The 22,663-nt window shown below is 40.8% G+C and overlaps 1 protein-coding gene and 1 pseudogene across 1 annotated transcript; both read left to right on the forward strand.

The window, feature by feature from the left end:
- Positions 1 to 218: 218 nt before the first annotated feature.
- On the forward strand, positions 219 to 3,250 carry LOC102713869 (scarecrow-like protein 34). Its single transcript, XM_006664600.3, has 2 exons — positions 219 to 2,763; positions 2,854 to 3,250. The coding sequence occupies exon 1, from the start codon at positions 352 to 354 to the stop codon at positions 2,638 to 2,640; it is 2,289 nt and encodes a 762-aa protein (XP_006664663.3). The 5' UTR covers positions 219 to 351; the 3' UTR covers positions 2,641 to 2,763; positions 2,854 to 3,250.
- An 8,185-nt stretch (positions 3,251 to 11,435) lies between these two features.
- LOC102714146 lies at positions 11,436 to 14,428 on the forward strand (annotated as a pseudogene).
- The last annotated feature ends 8,235 nt before the right edge of the window (positions 14,429 to 22,663 follow it).

Below are 22,663 nucleotides of genomic sequence, written 5' to 3' on the forward strand. Positions count from 1 at the left end.
AACACAGCTGCTGGCTGCCGATTCCTGTTCCAAGCGTCAACCCATCACGCTGACCCGGTCTTCTCCTGCATCACCCACTGGCCCAGACCTAAGCCCAAGCCCAAGCCCAGGCCCAAACCCGACCATCCCCGGCCCGCCAGCTGGGCCCCACCCCCACCTCCGGAATATTCCGTCCGTCGCCGTCGCCGTCGTCCACTCCCCCTCCTCTCTATCCTCTCCGCCTCCATTTCTCTCCCCGGTGGTGGTCAATCCCAGCCCCGCCTCCCCTTCCCCGAACCTTCCCCCCCTCCGCCTCCGCCTCCCTCTACAAAGCCCACTCGCCGCCTCGCCTCGCCGCGCTGCGCCGCCACCATGGGCTCGTCGGCTGACTCGTTCCCGGCCTCCGGGGAAGTAAACGGCGGCATGCGGGACGCGTGCGGCGTCGGGGCGGGGGAGGAGGAGGACGACCCCTCCTCCCTCTTCCTCTACCTCTCCGACCTCGCCCCCGTCTCCCCCTCCGCCGCCTACCTCGACCTGCCCTCCTCCCCGTCGCCGCTCCTCCCCGCCCCCGCGGAGGAGGGCGGCAAGCAGGCGCGGGAGGAGTCCACGCCGGAGGACCTCGTGCTGCCCTTCATCTCCCGGATGCTGATGGAGGAGGACATCGACGACAAGTTCTTCTACGACTACCCCGACCACCCGGCGCTGCTCCAGGCGCAGCAGCCCTTCCTCGACATCCTCTCCGACCCTTCCTCCTCCGCCAACTCCGACGACCTCCGCCTCTCCCCGACCTCCTCCTCCGACGCCTCCGTCTCCACCGCCCTCCCCCGCACACCCGCCGCCGTCAACTCCTACGCCGCCGCCGCCGCCGCGCCGCGCTATGGGGGCAGCGTCGAGGTCGACCCGCCCGCGGTCCCGCAGTACGGCGGGGGCATCGAGCTCGATCCCGCCGCCTTCTTCGCCGCCGCGGCTGGGGCCAACTCCGACCTCATGAGCTCCGCCTTCCTCAAGGGGATGGAGGAGGCGAACAAGTTCCTGCCCACCGAGAACAAGCTCGTCATCGACCTCGAGGCGTCCTCCGAGAACTACCTCAGGGGCGTCGAGGAGGCCAAGAGGTTCCTGCCCAGCGACGACAAGCTGCAGGTCGGATTCAATGCCCGCTCTGTTGCTCCGGGCACCGCCGCGGCAGCGCCTGTGGTGAGCGTGAAGAAGGAGTCGGTGGACGTGGTGGTGGCCTCCATCGGCGGCGGCCGAGGGCGGAAGAACCCGTACGACGACGAGGAGCTGGAGCTAGAGGGCGGCAGGAGCAGCAAGCAGACCGCCGTGCAGGGGGACGATATCGCCGCGCGGGCCATGTTTGACCAGGTGATGATGCCCTCCCATGAGAATTGCACTGAGATGATGGAGAAGCTGCGGATCGCCATGCAGGAGGAGGCGGCCAAGAATGAGGCTGTCAGCGGGAAGGGTGCAAACGGTAAGGTGAAAGGGGGCCGCCGGGGTGGGAAGGACATCGTGGACCTGCGCACGCTGCTCATCCACTGCGCGCAGGCCGTGGCCACTGACGATCGCCGGAGCGCCACCGAGCTGCTGAAGCAGATCAAGCAGCACGCAAAACCGACAGGCGACGCAACGCAGCGCCTTGCGCATTGCTTTGCTGAGGGCTTGCAGGCGCGCCTCGCTGGCACGGGTAGTCTGGTACACCAGTCTCTTATGGCTAAGCGCACCTCGGCCGTGGATATACTCCAAGCATACCAGCTGTACATGGCCGCCATCTGCTTCAAGAAGGTGTCCTTCATGTTCTCCAATCACACCATCTTCAATGCCTCCTTGGGTAAAAAGAAGATACATATTGTTGATTATGGTATACAATATGGGTTCCAGTGGCCATGCTTCCTAAGGCGGATATCGCAAAGGGAGGGTGGGCCACCAGAGGTGACGATCACCGGCATTGACCTCCCCCAGCCTGGTTTCCGCCCAACCGAGCGAATCGAGGAGACAGGGCGCCGGCTCAGTAAATATGCCCAGGAGTTTCATGTGCCATTCAAGTACAATGCTATTGCAGCAACTAAGATGGAGTCAGTCCGTAAAGAGGATCTGAACATTGCTCCTGATGAGGTGCTCATCGTGAATTGCCAGTATCAGTTTAGGACCTTGATGGATGAGAGCGTTGTGATTGACAGCCCGAGGGATATTGTGCTCAGCAACATCAAGAAGATGCAGCCTCATGTGTTCATCCATGCAATAGTGAATGGCTCATTTAGTGCACCGTTCTTTGTGACACGGTTCCGGGAGGCTTTGTTCTATTACTCAGCCTTGTTTGATATTCTGGATGCAACTACCCCAAGGGAAAGTGAACAGCGGCTGCTGATTGAGCAAACCATCTTTGGGCGAGCTGCTCTGAATGTCATTGCGTGTGAGGGAACAGATCGGGTGGAGCGTCCTGAGACATACAAGCAATGGCAGGTGCGGAATCAACGGGCTGGCTTTAAACAGCTGCCACTGAATCCAAACATTGTTCAGATAGTGCGGGACAAGGTCAAGGACTGCTACCACAAGGACTTCGTGATAGACATAGATCACCAATGGCTCTTGCAGGGATGGAAGGGCCGCATACTCTATGCCATCGCAACATGGGCACCAAATGATGCTCTCTCTTATTTTTAGTTGCTTTTGTTTTCTCATGGTGACAAATATAGCTCTAAGTATTTCAATAATAAAGGTAGTAGCAGTATGTCATGTATGAAGATCAATGGTGTTGGTGTTGGTTTGATGAACCAATGACTTGAGGTACGCCTACCTAGAATTTTGAGTGTACTTGTGATTCTGATGGGTTGGTTCTTCTTTTGATACAAACTGAAACCGTTTCATGTGACGCAGGCTATGTGGAAGATGGGTAGCCCAAGTTGTTGAAGCCATGAGATAACTGGCACGCATGTAGATAACCATGGTTTTATGCGATGTGAATTAGTTGTTTCTGCTGTCATGCTGCAGCTTACTGCCACTTAGAAAATAGACTTGAGGTCCTGGTCTGGATGATGTTCGCTGCAGCATCACCGGTCCTTGCGATCAATCCGGTCAGTTGATCCAGTTGTAATTGACACTAGTTACTCTGTTTTTAGGTGCTTACTGCACTGTGGCAGACAGTAACATTGTAATATGCGCAAAACGTTGAACTGGGTTTTGGCTAGCCTTATGCTGTTGTGTACCTGGGATTATCTTTTTATTTGATCCACTCATGATCCATGTTACAACAGCGGATCAAACAATTTTGCCCCACATTGTTGCCTTTGATGTGTGATTGATGTACCTTCTATTGCAGTATTACTGGTAGTATGGCCCCAGATTTGATGTGCACATCTGTTCCATGAAAAGATGTATGAAGAATGTGGATGTTGCTATGCAGAAAAGGTGCAACTCCATATCGATAAATTTAGACTGTTACATCCCATATCATCCATTCACTTTACATGGCTCAGATCTACTGTAAACAAGAAGACAAGCTACCCTTTCTCTTTTGTTGTTGTTTGCAATCCAGGAATGCAGGTGATTAAAACCAAATGTTTACCCCACACTGAAAATGCACATTGATTGATGCTATTCCTACACTGGCCATCACAATAATTGATCAAGATAGGTTCCTTTTAGCATCAATTTAGCTGATTCTGTGGTGATCCATGCCATAACTGCACCCAGTATCCCAACCCCATCTTACATTACCTGTGATGTGAAGCCAAATAGTAGTATATTCCTATTAACAATTATACACCAGAAGCTCATGAAAGTTGCTTAGAGAAGCATCAGAGTTTTTCCTGCATCATATGAAATTCGTTGAAAAACGAAAAGCCACATCTGAATCAATCCTGCAAAATGTGTTGACAAGATTAGGAGAATATTTTCCATCACATGGAGCCAAGCCAGTGGATGAGTGAAGACTGAAAAGAACAGGAGAGCAACATGAGACATTCAGAGAACCTGGCACTGATCCTGAAAAAAAAAAAAGACAGGTTCAGAGAAATGGTTTGACCTCAAAGACAGGTCCGAGCAAACAGGCCAAGCAACCAGAGCTGCTGGATCGGATCTCGTGGGATCCAAATATATGTGTTCGGGATTTCAGGTGAGGGCAAATCTTCTGCGATTTTCCCATGCTGATGATGCTGATTTGGGGAATCAAACCGAATACGAAAATCACAGGAGGTTGCAGTAGCCTAGAGCTGACCCTGTCCTAAATCATATTAATTCTTGATTATGATACTCATCAACTCATTTTAAAATTGCTGACAGGATGCAATGTTCTTGTATTGTTTTGACTGACTTGTTGTGCAAGAACACAACAAATCCATTTCAATCCAGGAGTAGACCTAGATAGCTACGACCATTTTAAACCAAAATACATAGAAGTTCAGATACGACAGGATGTTTAATTTTAAATTCAGCGTGTCTTTCGCACATCCACAAAAACAACTCAGTTTAAAATGCTTCCTGAGCAGATGATACTAACAAAATCCTTTCAAATCAGTAGAAAATTTTTATCTAGATTCCCTCATCGATTCGCCGCGTTTGCATGCACATGTCGAAGAGGTCATCGCTTACGTCAGCAAGCCTCTCGTGGGCTTCATTGGGCCTACGTTTCGGTTGGCAAGTGGGCCATCAGTCATGGCCGAAATAGGCCCACTCTGTTGTTCTCCATGGTGTGCTGGGCTCGTGGGCTGTGGGCTGAAGTTGGTTTGACTAGATGGGCCCACATTAAGCCCGTTTTGGAGATCACTTGTGTGCGTCAAGCACGAAAGCTTGGCGAGTGTAAAGTGGGCTTTCGGCCTAATTTGATCGATAAAGAGGGTGATTTCGTGGTAGATTGGGCCTAGTTAGGATTGTTTGGTTTTGAAACAAGTTCATATTAGTTCCCTTATTTTATCAACGAATTCGACTTCAGACACACGACTACATGAGGCTCCCCTCCACTTCTTTTATTTAATATCATTGACTTTTGCATTTATATTTTGATCCTTCTTCTTATTAAAAAATTACATAATTATGAATTATTTTGTTGTGATTTGATTCATTACTAACGACGCTTTAAGCATATGCTATAATTTTGCACATTCACACAAAAATTTTGAATAAGAAGAACGTTCAAACGTAAATTCAAAAGTTAATAACTTCAAATAAAATAACGAATGGAGTATTATCAAATAGTGGCATGGTTGATTTATGCAACAAACTGAATAAGCCTTAACCCTTTCCATTATAACCAAATCAGTCACCACACTCTAGGCCTGTTTGGGGAGCTTCTCTTAACTATAGTTTTTTGTCAAAAGTTGCCCTAAATGGTCCACAGTTTTTAAGAACCTATAGTTACAGATTCTTAAAAAATAAACTAAAAAGCCAAAAGCTGAATTTCAGAGTGTTTTCAGATTTTTAGAAGCTGGCTACCAAACAACTGCTTCTTATAATTTAAACCTCCCCCAAACAGACCATCTATCATCTCATAAGAGGGAGAGAGAGTCAAGTCATACAACCTAGCAAGAGGATGAAAATGCATGTCTTAACCGTTGAGCGATCACATCTTCTCTGAAGACACAGGACCAATTGGATCCTGTCCATCCAGCTGCCAAAAGGATCATCATCCTCGTGCAGAATCTAACACTGACACCATGCCTTGTGCATCAACCACCACAAATGTGATATGCGCAGTGCAAATCAAGCTTGGGGAGATGCAAATGGACAACTAGACAGCTGGTCACTTTGTCCCCCTCTCATGACCATATTGACCCATCCCCAAATCAATCTGGCCGGCTAAATTCTCTGCCAAATCCGCCATTTAATTAGCTTGCTGCATGAACTAATTAATTTGCTGCCACTAAGAAGAGCAAGACTAATAATATAACCAGTAAGTCGGCTATAAGACTCTTTGTAACATTTTTTAAGCTTATCCATGTAGTAGGCAGTTCTTCATCATTAATATATTCATATAGTTTCTTGGTTCTTGTGTGGAACTAATTGTAAGCTTATAATCCGCTTCTCCTTTCTCTCCTCCCATCTCTTATCAGCCTCAGCATTTGTTATTATACTTGCTCTAATTATTCCTTCCGTCCATTCATGCATGATGCATCCATTCATAAATTTGGCATGGTTTCATGTTGGGTTTTGAACCCTAATTTGGACCCATTTGCATGCCCATGTACAGAGCTCATCATGTGTCCTGTTGCTAATGACTAATAGCAGAGAGATCACAAGAATCTGTCTCTCTGCACATGGCTTTTATCACATTGTTGCACATATGTATGCATCTACTGGCTCACATGCTAATGCATGATGGGCTTCAGATTAACTACAGAAAAAACCTGCAAAAAGGGCCAAATGAGTCATCACCATCATATATCTCATGTTGATCACTGTTCAATCTATCTTGTCTCTGTATATGTGGATTTATACACACATAAAAAATAGAGTTAATATAATATATTTGTATCTTTCGGCTTCATGTCGGCAAATTAATTGATAAGATTGAAACTGAATCTAATCTACTACCCACTTATGACTTCCAGAAAGCATGGGCCGGCATGATGCGTCCACGTCGTGATCAGGACACGTGTCGTGCCATCGTGCGCTTTGACCGGTCAAAAAATGATTAGTGTCAGTGACATTGCAGGTGTGTGCTTAGATCCCTAGCTAGTGATGACTGATGATCATGTGCCAAAAAGTTAGCTGCTAGTGGTTTTGTGATAAACAAATTATGGAGGTGGACATGAAAGATATTAATTGAGCTAAAATCTAAGCTTAATTATATCTGATGAGCACATGGCAGACAGTGTTGCCAGAGCAGTGGATAAAGTCTCTGTTAAGTTAATTGGCATCTTCTAACCGTTTGATTTCTTGTTTTTTGCGGCACAAATTGTGGCCCTAGTGCTTTCAACATTAATTCTTAAATAATTACTGTTAAAAATTTACACAGCCAAATTCATGAACTTACTGCTTAAATCCGGACAAAAATTGCCAAAAAAAAAGCGCAGAGTCAATGAATTTACAGTATATTAAAATTATTTCGATTTGAAATATGGTTACATTAATTTGTAGATATTTGTATGTCATCACAACTGTTTTCAACAGTTTGCTATATAGTTTGAGAAAAGGATATTGATATATACTTGTCTTGGAAACAATGTTGTTGGATCAGAGGACATGCACTTAATTAGGTCAAATTGCACCCTAATTGACCATTGCCAATGCATGCCTTGTCCTCATGCAGCGTGTGCAAACATAAATGTGCTGTCTGGTCCTGTAGGAGCCATGTGGGCTTGTGTGTTCACTGTTTGGTGCACATATGAATCTCAACCCCCTAAATTTTCCCCTGTTTCTCTAACAAACCACAATCTAAAAAATCTGCAACATATAGTATGCTGGTTGAAACAAAATGCACAATAACAAAAAAGAGCTTGTTTTAACATTTTTAAAAAATATCTCAAATTACCACAAGTTTTAGTGTAAAAATTTAGTATCCCGAGGTACAATATACCTCATTATACTTTTCAAGCACTGTAAAAAGAACCAAAAAATAATGACCCAAAAATAGACGCTTTTTGAAAAACTAGAGGGCCCATTTGATTTGTTCAAAAAACATAGTAGGAATTTCATAGGATCCTAATTAATCCACATGAACTTTCCCTTTATATGTTTTTGAACGAATGATTAAATCCTACAAAATTCATATGGGTTTTCCGTTCCATGTAAGTTTTAGAGTAAATTTAACAGGAGGTCTAACCTCATGACAATTTTTCTTTGAGGCTTTATGCCTCTCTCAAATTCATGTATATTTTGTACAGTTCAAACAAATGGTCATTCTTTTCTTGTATGTTTTACAATCCTTTAATTTATACCTATACTCTCATCTAAATCCTTATTATTTCATATTTCTCCATTTTCTCAATCCATTTTCTCAATCTTGTGTTTAAAAGAAGCATGGTGTATTTTCTTCTATGTTCTTTTCTCCCTTTTCTCAATTTGCACCGTGCACACGCTTTTTAAACCACCGCATGATATGTTTTCTTCAAGAAATTCTATATAAAAGTTGGTTTACAGAATCATTATGTATTTTAAAAATTTTTTAAACTAACATTTAATTAATTATACATTAATCCATCGCCCCGTTTTTAATGTAAAGAGAGAAGCGAACCCTCTCCTCCCGAACACCGGCGGGGACTAGGGATGTCAATAGGTAAATACCCTCGGATATTGGTACCTCAGACCCATACCTACCAACAAAATTTCGTATCATCAAAATACCCATACACGTCACGGGTAGAAAAATACCCATACCCACTTAGGTAAACCTTAACTGTCGGGTCACCCATATACCCACAATAGTTTAAAACAATCTATACATAGTTTCCATATAGTATATATATTATAATAGACACTAGATACTTAAAATATATGGATGATTTAAATATCTAGGGTTTTGGTTAATTGGGCTACGCTAATTTGATATTGAGCTATGACGTGTATTTAAACTTGCGGTTATTTATTACCCATGGGTAAACAGGTATGGGAATTATAAGAATGTTTTCATACTCACGTACTCATCGGGTGACGATATTTATCCGATTACTTATTCATAGATGATATATTTAGTTCGTACCTGTACCCTAATAAAATAAATATCCATTGAGTTTTAAATTGTGAGTCCCGTTGCCATCTCTAGCTGGGACTCGCGTAAAATCCACGCATACAAAACCATCAACACGTGGGATCGATCCCAGGAGCGCGTCCCAATCTCGTCACAGCGTGAGGGATTTTATGAGCGAAGCAAGAACAGGGAGCATGGGCAGCGAGAAGACTGTCTCTTGTGTCCCCAATCCCCAACCTGTAGTCCTACCCTATCATGACAATGAATGACGATGATGATGATCGAGAGACATAGAGAGACTCCTATCAAAGACGAGTCCGTCTTATTTTCTCATCTTGCTTATATTTATAAGTAGAAGTTTAAATTTTAAACTTTAGATTTAGTGTTAGATTTTAAGTTTTTTTATATCATAGTTTATTTTTAGTGTTTGCTTTTATATCACTAAAAACACGTATATAAAATTTAAATTTTTTCACGGGAGAAGGCTGTTTGACTCCGCCCATGGAAGGCGTCTTGTTGGTGAGCAATCAGCCTCAGAGCTGCAGGACCCCGGATGCACGCATGCATTTCAGCTCGAGCTGCCCTGAGACCGAACACACACGGGTTCATGCGCGCAGAAGATCCGGCCGTCGGCTCCGGCGAGCGGTGGTGGAGGGGCCACGGCTGCCGGTGGGCGTCGCTTCGGTGGGCGCGGCGCTGCGTGGCCGCATCTGTGCACGCGCTCTCGATCGGTCTCTCTTTCTCTCTCCTCTCCCCGGCCGCCGTGACGCCGGCCGGCCGGTGGGCGGCGGCTTGTCGCTGGCGGCATATATGCCCGCCACCTGGGCCCCACAAGTACGCACGCGGTCCCCACGTGGGCATACATACGTGTATGTGTACATTGTACGCGTACATACACGTACGTATGTACGTACGTGCGTACGTACGTATGTATGCAGGATGCAGTACGTACAGTGCAAACGGTTTTTACTGCCTTTGAAAGAGCATAACGTATTACAATTTAGGGGTGATTGTTTGGTTTATTTTAGGAATTTTTTTTAATTTATATATTTGTAAATAAAAAATAATTTATGAGCAAAGTTTTATATACATGTTCTTGTTAATCTAAAACTTAAGGCTATAAAATAAATTACGATAAAGAAAAAAATCTATTCTAAAATTAAAGTTAAAAATTCAAATTTTATCTTATAACCATAAGCAAAAGCGAAGAGAGAGGACTGTTATACAAGCAAGTTGTAGATAATTTTACGATAGTTATTTAAGGATAACAATGAATAAATTAAATGTTAGTAAAAATGAAAAGTGAATTATGAAATACATATATTTCAATTTTTTTCTATTTTTTAAAGAGCCGGTATGGTTTAGTAGGTCGAAAAGTGTTATAGGAATACTCTACTATATAGCTGAAAAGACATTTTTGACACATGAGTTTAATGGAAAATTTAACAATAAAACTACCTTAATCCATTCATATTGTCCTTTAAAATGGAAATACGTAGGTTCGATCAAAAAAAAAAAAAAACAATCCTCCCCCCCCCCCCCCCAAAAAAAAAACCTGCAATACAACAATTACAGTTACATAAAAATTAAAAAAATAACACATTCTATATCAATTACAAGCAGCCAAGTAGAATTCCAGTTTGTTGCAAAAAAAAAAGTAGAATTCCAGTGTCTCTTCCACAGTCCATACCATGCAACCAATACAAAACTAGGTAAAATGCAGCGATCCTAGCATTGTGCCACACTACACTGCATGGTCCACGCATATCAATTATGAATATATTTTGCACCACAATGACATGAGCAAAGCCGAAAGGGAGTGTCCCATGGCCATTGCCCCTGGGGACATGGTCCCATAAATTATTTCAGACATGGAAAGAGATGCCCCACCAAACAATACAAAAGGAGAAAAAAAACAAGTCCTAATTTAATTAAACTAACTAATCTCCCCCTCCAAATCCAATGCATAATCACACTCATTAGCATAACCAACTCACTTGGATTGATTGGCAACTTTGGGCACTATAAATACCACCACACCCCTGCCACCAAAATCTGCACTGCATACCAAACCTTGTTCTTCCCCAATCTCTCCAACCACAACCAGAGCAAGAGACATCACCAGAGAGAGAGGCTGTTGCCATTGTTGCTCCTACACAATTCATAGCTAGAGAGAGAAGCTCAAGAGGGTGTTTGCTAGAGAGAGAGATGGAGATGTGCATGGATGACAAGTGGAAGCTGACCAAGAAGGGCAGCCGGAGGTCGGAGGAGGGCCGGGCTTCGAGGGGCCTAGCCCGGTCGGGGACGAGCCGGCTCGCGACCCTGGTGAAGGAGCAGCGGGCCAGGTTCTATATCATGCGTCGTTGTGTCACCATGCTTGTCTGCTGGCGGGACTAGATGGCCTCCTAGGGCTACAGTCCTAAATGGGTCGGGCCGGGCCAGCGACCCATCAAGTACGGTCCGGGCCTAGTAACAAATTTATTTTGTTTAGCGGTGATATTTGTTAAATCTTTTGAGAAAGAGAGATGAGATGTGCCTTTTCAGTGGCCATCCTGTGGTAGATACTGGTAGTTCATCTGTGTGTGTGGTGGAAGAAATAGCTTATTGGGTTCTTCTAGCTATTCGAGCCATCCATACCAAAAATGAAAAAAAAATGTAAACCGTGACAAGTGTCCTTGTAAAAGACTAATTACATTTTTACAGTTTCTCAATCACATATGACCGTACATTCTTACTGCCTTTTTAAGATGTGAAGAGATTCAAATATTCGTGGCGAGTTTGTTCATCCATGCAGATAAATGCGTTTTGCAGTTTGTTTAAATTTCCACGAAATTCTTGTATTTTTTTTCTCTGTGCATTGGCAAGCCGACACGTACCTGGGGTAGAAACTGTGGGCCCACCTGTCAGCATTCGTGTGGGCCCATGCGGCGGCGATGTGGTCCCCACTACGCGTGGTTTCTGGCCGCCGCCGTCGCCGTCGCTCGCCGGCTCGTTTATGGGAGCGGCGGCGGCGGTGGCGGTGGAGTTGAGGGGAGATAGGAGCGGGGACGAATCGGCGGTCACCGGCCGCGGGAAGAAGGGGCTGGCTTCCCCGGGAACACCTCCGAGCGACGGGGAGGACTCCGGCGACAGCTGGGTGGACAGCGGCAGCGGAAGCGAGGAGGACCAAGAAGGTGCAGGATGAGTTGTTAATAATCTTTTATCTGAATATTTCATGAATGTTTTGTCTGACGAGTCCTAAATCTTGTTCAATTTCGATTTTCAGACCAAAATATAATGCAAAACAACAACAACGTTGAAGTCTATTTACTGGATGGTAAGCCACAGATGTTCTTGGTTAAAAGTATTTTCAGGAACTTGATTGTCTTGTGAATTGTGATAAGCCAAACTTACAAATAAAAAAGAAGAAGAACTAGCATACTGCAACTCTGCTACTGCTGCATAGCTGAATCTGATTGTTGCTCACATGTGCCCTCACTCCATATTGTACAAGTTGCAGAAACAGAAGAGGAGAATTAGGTATCATAGCTGAGGAAAAAAAAACTTGCAATTACTAATGTGTACTTGTAGCTGTCAAGGTGCAGTGCAGTGCAGTGTGTATTCCTTTTCTGCACAGCCACAGAGTTTTACACTCACGCAGCTAGAGAATGTTACATGCTGCAACGAAAACTCCAGCTACAGAACTTTCAGGTTGTCTGCCAGTCCATCATTGCGTTCAGGTAGTCCATCCTTGCTTTTTATATGCTCCCTATTTGATTCGGACTTAAATATAATGGATAAAACTGCTAATCTGTTTGCTTTGTATCTTGTGATTGACTACCCAGATTAGATTTTAGAACCAGTAAATCCTAGCTCTTTGATTGGTGATACTTCAAGAAATATCTCTTAAGATCATCTTGCTCGAAGTAGTTCCTTCCTGATCATATTTGGTAATAGCAACTAAAGAAAGGAATGCGCGACCTTTTATGTGCGTTCAGTATATAGCCTGTTTTGATTTAATCGTTTTCCATCACTACGTTTTTTTGTCAAGCGCCTAATTTTGGCCTCCATACAGATGATAGATGGTGGCAGATCAAACTCCAGAGCCTGGGAAATTGTTTCAGTTGATCTGATTATCCAATGACCTTTTATGTAGGGATGCACCGCCCGTTTACAGTTGATGATTTTCCAAGGCTTAGTAGTGACCATTCTGTGCAGACTGAAACACCGTACGACATTACATTCCAGAGATTCACCTCCGAGGGCCTTCAGCACATGGTCCTCTCACTGACAAACGCTGGCATTAGTTTGGTTCTTCTTACTGACTCGATGATGAATCTGGAAGTAAATGCCTTCTTGAAATTAACTCCTTTGACTTTTCTGATGCTATGATTTATCACATCATCTCTAGATAAATGTAAATCTGCACATATTCTCATTCTTTACTTATCAATTTTGCAGTCAGTGTCAACAGCGCTGGGACGGTTGACTGCCTAAATGGGTGTAGTAGGTGTCTTTCGATGAATTTGCTCCAGTTCATTGATCTGAAAATCTCCAGTTATCGCCATACACAGCCAGAATGTGCCAAAATCTTCGGTTTTTTTGCAGTGCGAGATGCCAAAATCTTTGGCTTATGCGATTGATAATTATGAAATTGTTTGTGAAGCCAAAGACGGTAATTTAGTTTGCAAACATGTGACTGTTTACTTCCATACTAATCTTTTGGCATGTGGACATTTGGTCAGTATTTTTTAAAAGTTTGGATATTTCCCTCAACATATGCACCAACATATTAACAACTACAATCTATTAGTAAAACTTAAAGTGACATCATCACTGTACAGACCACTTTTCTTGATTGTATTCTTACACGTTGAATATATGTGATGATACTGAAGAATAACTCAAAAACATAATGTAATACTTCCTTCTCCAAATTTCAGGGTATGTCATGTTTATCATTGACTAGTCCTGCTCGAGGTATTTGCATTACATGCTGTGTGCTATTTGAATTCCAACCCTGTATTCGGACTGAAGATTCATCTGAGGCTGAAGATGAGGATGAGCCCAAAGGTGACACATCTATTTAAGGATGCACTGAACTCACCAACATTTTGAGATCAACATCTTCCATCTAAACTGTTTGTCTGTACAGTGAGAAGTGTGGTCTGGACCTAAAGTTCGCTCTGCTGGTAAATGCAGTTCAAGCAACAGTTGATGTTGAGATTATCCATTCACCTGCTAATTGTGACCTTAATTTGAAGTTATGTGCCAAAACCAGTGGCTTAGTGATGTGATCCGTCTCTTCCGAGGGTAGTCACCTTGATCTTTTCATTGAAGGGTCTCCAACAGATAGCGGTCTTGGGGTGATGAGCTGTTCGGTGTAAGATGGGAGAGCAGATTTGATGCTGGTTTTCATGGAACTGAAGACGAAGTGGTGAAGCTGGGTGATGTTACCACAATTGCTGTCAAAGTCACCTGGAATTAAAGCTGTTAAGCTTCCGTCCTTGAAGGGATAGAGGAGCTTTGTCCATCCATTCTAAAAACTTGAAGATGTTAATCTGTGTCCAAATATTCAGATAAAAGATTATTAACGGTGCCTAAAAAAATTCAGATGAAATATTCAGATGAAATATTCATGAAACATTCATGAAATATTTGACAAAAAAATTGAATAGGACGAAGAGTCAAACGTGTATAAAAAAATTAACGGTGCCTAATATTTAGGGACCGAGGGAATATATTGTTCTTTCTTTTGAAGAGAGATGTGCCTTTCCAGTGGTTGACTGTAGTTTGTGCGCGGAAAGACTAACATTTGTATGGTGTGTGAATAATAGATTCTATAATACTATTTCCGTTTCGTAAGGTAAGATGTTTGACATTTTCGTTTATAATGTTTGACTATTTGTCTTATTTAAAAATTATGAAAATATCATTTATTTTGCTTGTGACTTACTTGATAATCAAAAGAACTTTAAGCATGACTTGTTATTTTTTATATTTATACTATTTTTTAAATAAGATGAATGGTCGAACGTTACAATAAAAAAAATCAAATATCTTACATTATAAAACCATTATAAAACGTAAGTAATATATTCTTGTGGTCTTGTGAAGAGACATGGCTTTATTCTAAAAAAGTCTAATGGACGAATGTTCGCACGCCCGTGGACCTGCACAGATACCTCACATATCCAAACATTATATATATATATATATATATATATATATATATATATATATATATATATATAATTTTCTCTATATATACAGATTCTATATGTACACTTTTAATGTATAATCTTTGTAGACATATTTTTTAAGATAATATTTTATGCAGATATTTTTCTACTAGATATTTTATATGCTATATAAAATTGTTTCTATGTAAAATTTTGTATATATAAAACTTCTAGTATAAAGATAAAACTTTACATATACAAACATAAAGTATAAAAAATACGTATATATAAATTTTCTTATATACATATATATTCACGGAGGTTAATGGACGCGCGGACGTTTGCCGTTAGACTTGCCCGTCTTGTTCATTCACTCACTGGATAGTGAGGCAGTGACACCTTCACAATTTTCGGATAAAGGTAATAACATTAAATTTGAGAGGGAGGAACGCAAAATAGAATAAGTCATTAGTGTATTTAATTGAGTATGGACAGTCAGTCAGGCAATTTCAGACCTTATCTAGAGCTGTGCTTGGGAATGAAAGGTACCATATATACCTACTCGTGATGGTGATGCTGCTGATGCTGTTTGGGAGGATTTGGTTTGGGTACAAACCAATTTTCAAGGAAGGGAGATTGTCAGGATGACTAACAGTTTGATCGACAGCAAGTCTGAACCTGTGAAGCAGACTGAAGCTGGCAGGTGTGTGGGCCGTAGTGGGCAGTGTAATGAGTTGTGTGTGGGCTTGGCCTGTTGTGAGAGAGGAGTATGAGTACTTGTTAATAAAAGAACAAAAACATACTATCTCTAAGCATTCTAAAAGACAACTTCTTTAATGGTCTAGTTTATAGTACAAATGACCATACAATTCATTCTCAGTTGACATTAAAATATGTGCAAGAGACTATCTCTTAATTAAGAGATAGCTTTTATTCCTCTTCTATTAAAAAATTATATAGTATACCTTATAGATACCTATTGGAGATGGCCTGAAGTCAAAGATTTTGGATAAACGAAAAAACAAGGCATTGGTCGTGGCGCAATCCACCATTGCGACTGAGTTCATCCATTTCCCATTAATACTATATCGAATCGTTAGTGAAGCTAACAATATGGCGGCCTTGATCTTTTGTACTGAATTGAAGAGATCGCAATAGACAACGGTTCTTGTGCAAGGTGGGACTGTAGATTTAGTGCTTGTCGCTATGGAACTATGTACGAAGTGTTGAAGCTTGATGATTTCGCCACAGTTTCAGTAAAAATCACCTAGAAAGGTTTTACTGGTATTGGAAGTCCATAGGAACTTAGCTTATCCGTGCTACCGGTGATGTTGCGACATGTTATCTTTATGCTGGCAACTAAGTGGGTTGTTCCATATGTTACTAAACAATTAATTTACACACACATATAGTAGTATATTTATATCATATCAATAAGTATTGATTAATTACAATGCCACGACAGTTATATGATTTTCTATCTGGGGTGGAGTGTCATGCATGGTACATTATTTATCTATAATACCCAGACGTCCTTAATATCCTCCATGCTTTAAGACGTTGCCACTAGCCCCTTTCAGGTTATTCTTCGCCCATATGTCCCAGTCCATTGGACACATCCTGAGTGTTTGTGCAACAAACTTAACGATCTCTGAGCTATCTGACACAACAATATGCGTCACATGTTATCAGCACATTAGTTTGAACAACAACATATATCATGTACTACTTAGCTAGTTGCTTGGCATCCATCATTTCGCTTCTAGTTTTACTTATCCATACACACACATGTGTTCTTAGCGATTTAAAAAGAAATATTGTAAAACAATCTACGATAAAAAAAACACAAAAGCAACTCTAAAAATCAAGTTTTAAATTTTGAACTATAAAAATAAGTATAAACGAAACGACGTGGACATAAGAACTGGACTTACGTCACCGATTGGGGGAATTAGCTGCTGCGATAGTCTTCTGTGTACCTTGTTTGATGTCATTCCTGCTAACTAAATTAGTTTCATGTGTCTACGTCCTCTGTCAATAATAAAAAACATGATACATCAAAAGAAATAAGTGCCACATGTGGGCCTCGGGGAGGGGGCTTGAGCCCCCCTCCCTCGCATTAGATCCCATGAAAAATAAAAAGGATGTAGGGGAGAAAAGGAGGAGGAAGAAGAGTGGGGAGATGAAAGAGAAAGAAGGAAATTAGCCCCCCTCCTTGACTTAGTTGGATCTGCCCCTGTATATAATCCTGTATATAATATATCAGAACAAACATGGTTAACTGGCTAACTAAGGATAAAGTTAGTATTGTCTGTAATTGCATCATATATGAAGCGTACGTATGCAACACTCTAATCGATATGTGATTTTTTTTCTTGTCTAGCACGTTGCAACCATCGATCTCTTTATCTCGATCACTTTTTTTTTAAAAAAAAGAAAAAAAGTTGTTTATATTAAGCAGGAATAGAATTACACACTTGATCCACCAAATGGTGAACATAGAAAAAAAAAGAAAATGCTGGGGTAGCCTATGGAGATATTGCTGCTACATATATCCTTAGCACCATATATACTCCAAAGCCTGGTTACCTATATAATTCCATCCGGGCGAGTAATCCATCCCACATTTGTTGTGTGTTGATGCAATTTCCTAAATATATATTGTATTGTTTCTAAGTTGACGAAACAGAGTTGAACAAAAGAACAACAATTATTTGGCCACCGTGTAAGTAGCAAGCGATGAGAAAGACAATCATTTTCAATTAATGGGCAATCCTTTCAGAATATTATGAAGCTTTTAGAAACATAAATGTTGCCATGCACCCAGTCGAGTAACAGTGATGATATATTGATATTGTATATTTATTATTTCTTTTGAGATAGGGAGATGTGTCTTTTTAGTTGTTGTCCTATATATGGTCGATTGTAGTTTTTGTGTGGAAACAAAAATTAATAGCTTCCATCGATCATACATACATTGAAAGGTAAAATGAAAATGTTTCTTTAAAATACATAGCCGTATGTGCGATGTAGTCCGGAACTCTAGATCGCGAAGACAATTCTACAAACAAAATCAACAAACTGCATAAAATAATGGAGAAACTATTAATTCAAGAGATAGCTTGGGAGTTTAGTATTTTTTTTACCAGATGAAAATCTAGCATGATTTGCACAACGTTCATTATTTACTGGTTGAGAAAATGAGTATGAACAATTGAACATTACGCCGTTGAGACGTTGGTGTGCAGTAACACACTGCCGGGGAGCTCGAGAGGGTTTAACTGCCACTTAGGCACCAACTCTTCCTCTCTTTTTTTTTCTTTTTATTCCTTTTCGTATCTTTCACTTATTTGTGATGATGATATAAAACTACGGTGTATATGTCTTAGTAGTTTACTAACCTTTAATTTTTTACTCACTTTTTAATGATATACCGGTTATCCATACGATGAACTTTACTACTCCCTCCGTTTTACGATGTAAGACTTTCTAGTCTTGTCTAGATTCATATGGATGCTAATGAATCTAAACATATATATAAATTATATACATTCATTAATTAATGAATTTAGACAAGGCTAGAAAGTCTTATAATATGAAATAGAGATAATAATATTTAATAGGTTAAATCCGACTCATCATCTTTATTTCTACTTAGAGAAAAACGTACCTGGGGTTGTCTAATATTTTGCACCAACTATATATAATGTATAATTAAAAGTATCGTTACCCTAGCAATGCACGGGCAATGAGGAAGGTGTTGGGTTATTTCAAACGTGAGTATATGATTAATTCTTGATTCCCACACATGCAGGTGAGAGGCAGAATGCGAATCAGGTCGACGTTGCGAGCCCTGCAGCGTTGACGGACTGGATGAGGGGACGAGGAGACGATGGCGGAGGCAACAGGACCGAGCTAGAAAATTAAAAAATGAGTTTATCGGGGTCATCAAGTGCAGAATACACTGATCTTACTTAATTTTTAATAATAGATCTTATCAGAGGTCATCGAGGTTGGCTAAACCCGACAAATGTACTGTAGCTCCACCCCTGAGGATGAGGAGGGCGAAGTTGCGGCAACAACGACACAACAAAGACGAAGATGAGTCACATACTTGGCCATGAAGCAGATACCATGGTTGTGGCGGATGCAGTGCCATATCACGGCAGCATGTATTGATTTCCTACATTATTCCTTGTACGCCGCTCAAACGGCTAACTAAAATGTTTTTTTCAAAAAAATTTATATAGAAGTTCACCGTCTCATATTTTTAAAGTAGACTCTGAACTTTATATTATTTAATTTAATTGCTCATACATTAAATAGTTATAATAAGTCAGATAATATTTTATCTTTCAATCTTTGTAAGAACACGGTCCACATTGTTGTTCATCTTGGCTACCGCTGCCGCGCGGACACCCACACCCTCCCCTGAATTAGGTAATAACAAACGTATCGAAGAATTTTGAGAAAAAAATGAGTGTTTTTACACGCCAAAGGCACAGCCCGCACTCCACTTTGTCGGTAATTCGTTGGTTTTTTTTACCTTTTCCAGGCGATGTCTGTACAAAAATACACATGCTATGTCCCTATAAGGAACTGACCCTACATATATATTTACTTCAGAGTCAATATACTGTTACAGATTCGAAAGCAGCAAAATGAGAACAATGCATCGAATATCTATCTCAAACCATGCATCTGTCGTGTGGGGTGTGCACGTATTCTAATGAATAAGAACATGGCAAATTTGCAAAAACAAACAGTTGAGGTGATGCAATTTAGAAATAAGCTGTTGATGGGAGTGGTTTTCTTCAAATTTAAAAAACTAAAAATATTCAAATAACAATTAAAAAAAATCACATCCCAGCTAACTTTGGTGAATATTTTTATTGGCCTAAAATATTTCTAAACACAACTCTTCCAAGCCCAAAGTAAGTTGATAGGAATGAACATAAATTTACACACACATGTATATAGGATCTAATTTTCATATATATATATATATATATATATATATATATATATATATGTTATTTGATCGTATATAGCAACGAATAATTTATGCTCTTTATGGGCTTAATTGACGATTAAATTTTGCAAACATGATGTATAGCTATCGTTTGGTTTCTACAATTAACTAATTAATTACTACTTTGTTTCATATATGTTTTAGTGATTTTTTAACATGTAACGACTCTTTTTATCCATAGAGAAGCACATGCATTGTTGCTAGAATAAATATAAATTCGATATGCTAGAGCTGTAGGAAGTCACCCTGCCTGCCTAGGCCCTCAACCATCCCTGGTCACGTATATAGCCATTAAAACAGCATGCTACACTTATCACAACCAAGGGGGTCATCTTTAATTTAGGGTTGTAAAAAGAAAAGACCAAATGACATATATATTTGCAATTGAAAAATATTTTATGAATAAAAATTTTTATATATGTGTTCATAGCGACCTAAAAGATAAAAAAAAATAAAAAATAAACTTTGATAAAAAAATCAAAATGAACTATAAATTTAAGTTTTAAAATTTAAATTTTGGGTTATAAGCCTAACCCAAAGCCAAAATATGCATCGGGGTGCAAGTTTTAGACGAACCAGAGATCGATCGATCGCGCGAGATCGTGCAGATGATGATGACGACGAACGATCCTAGCCCCCGGCCGCCGGCACCTCCACCAGCTCCGGAGACGACGACCGATCGATCGATGATGACGACGACGACGATGGATCGACCTAGCCCCTAGCCGGCGGCACTTCCATGGGCGCCGGAGACGACGATATCGATCGAGAGCGATGCATGCAAACAAGCAGCTAGCTAGTTGCCCAGCCCAAGTGTATATCTAGGAGTGAGAATAGATCAAGGCCATGGGTTCTTTCACAACCGTATGTAATTCTTAAAACAATTTTAGCTCTAAACTTTATACAATTTTATTTTCAACCCGTTTTAAATCCAGCCCTTAAATTTTGTAGGCAAAATGGTTAGACCCATTACCACCCCTACTTATATCTATATGTGAAATGAAAGCCTGCCTAGTCAAGTAACTTTGGTCGAGCGATCGATCGAGCCGAGTTCAACAAAATGTGTATATATATTGTATGAACAGTGCAGTGAAGCAAATGTGCATCGATCGTGTTCGTTATTCACGCGGTCTCTGTGTTAGTTTACCCGAAAGGGAGTGAGCTTAATTAGCCACAGGAATCTCGCCTAGGTAGCTATATATGCCTAGTTATAGCTCCATTGCCACTCCAGTCGATCAATCTCTAGTAGCAGATAATTAAGCTGCAGCAGAAAAAGTATTAGAAAAGACTAGACAAAAAAGAACTACATACAGTTATTTTTTCTCTTTAGTAATACCAAAAATTTAGTTGGGAGGCTAAGGGGGGCTTCAATGATACAAATCGGGTAAGGGGGCTAAAGCCCCCTAGCCCCGGTGGTCAATCCGCTCCTGTATATACACACAACTTACGTGACTTCTCTCTATATATGTGTATAATTAATGTAAATGATGAGGCCAATATATAAACCCCGGGCTTAATTAATTTACTCTATTTTAATTTCTAGAGGGGTACACATTCTTCCCGAGAGTAATTGATGCATGTCTGCATGCATGTTTGTGGATGGAAATTTTGCAATAAGAACCCTGCAATGTCCCACAAATAGCATGACCAAGTCCCAGCGTGAATGTTTAGCAGGGAGCTAATTAACGAGTACAAAATTACAACTCTATCAGTTACGTTATTACAAACAATTATATATGATTAGGACAAAATCCTATATATTGACTGTATACAAGAACCAATCATTATTAAATAAATAAGAACCGACATGACTCTCAAGAGATATATCCAGTGTTTCACGCAACAACTAGCTAAACTGATCAAGCAAGGAAATCTTAAACAAAATCTGAAGTTTCCTCAAGCAATGCTAGACTTATCAGTACCAGCGGCGGATCCAGAAAAAATATTAGGAGCGGCTGGATGAAAGAGAACTGCTTCCAGCCCTTCATTCTCTTCAGTAATACTAGAAATTTTGTTGCGGGAGCTAAAAGGGGCTTCAATGGAGCAAATCGGATAAAGCCCCCTAGCCCCGGTGGTAAATCCGCCCATGCTTATCACTGGGCAATTTTGGCAGGTTGTATTGTATGGAGGAAACCTGAGTGCACAAGCGAATTGAAACTGCTACCTCATCATTATCCTTAGTAAAAAAATAATCTAGGATATATATAAGAAACTTCCAAGAAACCAACATTCCCTTCTTGCCATCACCGATTTTTACCGCAAAAAGATTCTTGTTCATTTCATCACACTGTGTGGGGATTTCCTATCCATGGTTTGTGTTGGGCATTCCTTAAAACTTTGTGAAAGTCTAATTTTCCTATTTCTCAACAGATGGTAGTATTATACTACTAGTGTTATTGTTGGTAGAAAAATCTCGGTCGTTGATGTGAGCCACCCATGTACAACTATATTGTTAAAGTAATCCCTTATGAATACCTTATAGGTTCAAGAAGATGGGATCTATATACACATCATAGTCATCTGCTACCCTATATTACCTTGTCCAGTTGCTACCTTTCAATATAACCACTATTATTTTTCATATGCAAATATATCGTTTCCCTGAAAAAAAAAAGCAATCACCCCCGGAATGAACTGGGTTATGAATCCAATCCATCTATTGACATTTTCTAACCAACTCTAAGTTTGACTTGTTGAGTGAAACCTTATGTTGTTCATGTCTATCCAAATACAAGGGAATGTGAAGGTAGATATGTGCTCAGTTCTACTTCTGTTGGCAACTTGGCATAGTCCTGAAGTATTCCTGGAGTACTATTTTGTTCATATATATATATATATATATATTAAAATTGCATTTGTGAACAAGTTACT

The sequence above is a fragment of the Oryza brachyantha genome, chromosome 12 (genome assembly GCF_000231095.2).
Source record: "Oryza brachyantha chromosome 12, ObraRS2, whole genome shotgun sequence".
Classification (NCBI taxonomy): Eukaryota; Viridiplantae; Streptophyta; class Magnoliopsida; order Poales; family Poaceae; genus Oryza; species Oryza brachyantha.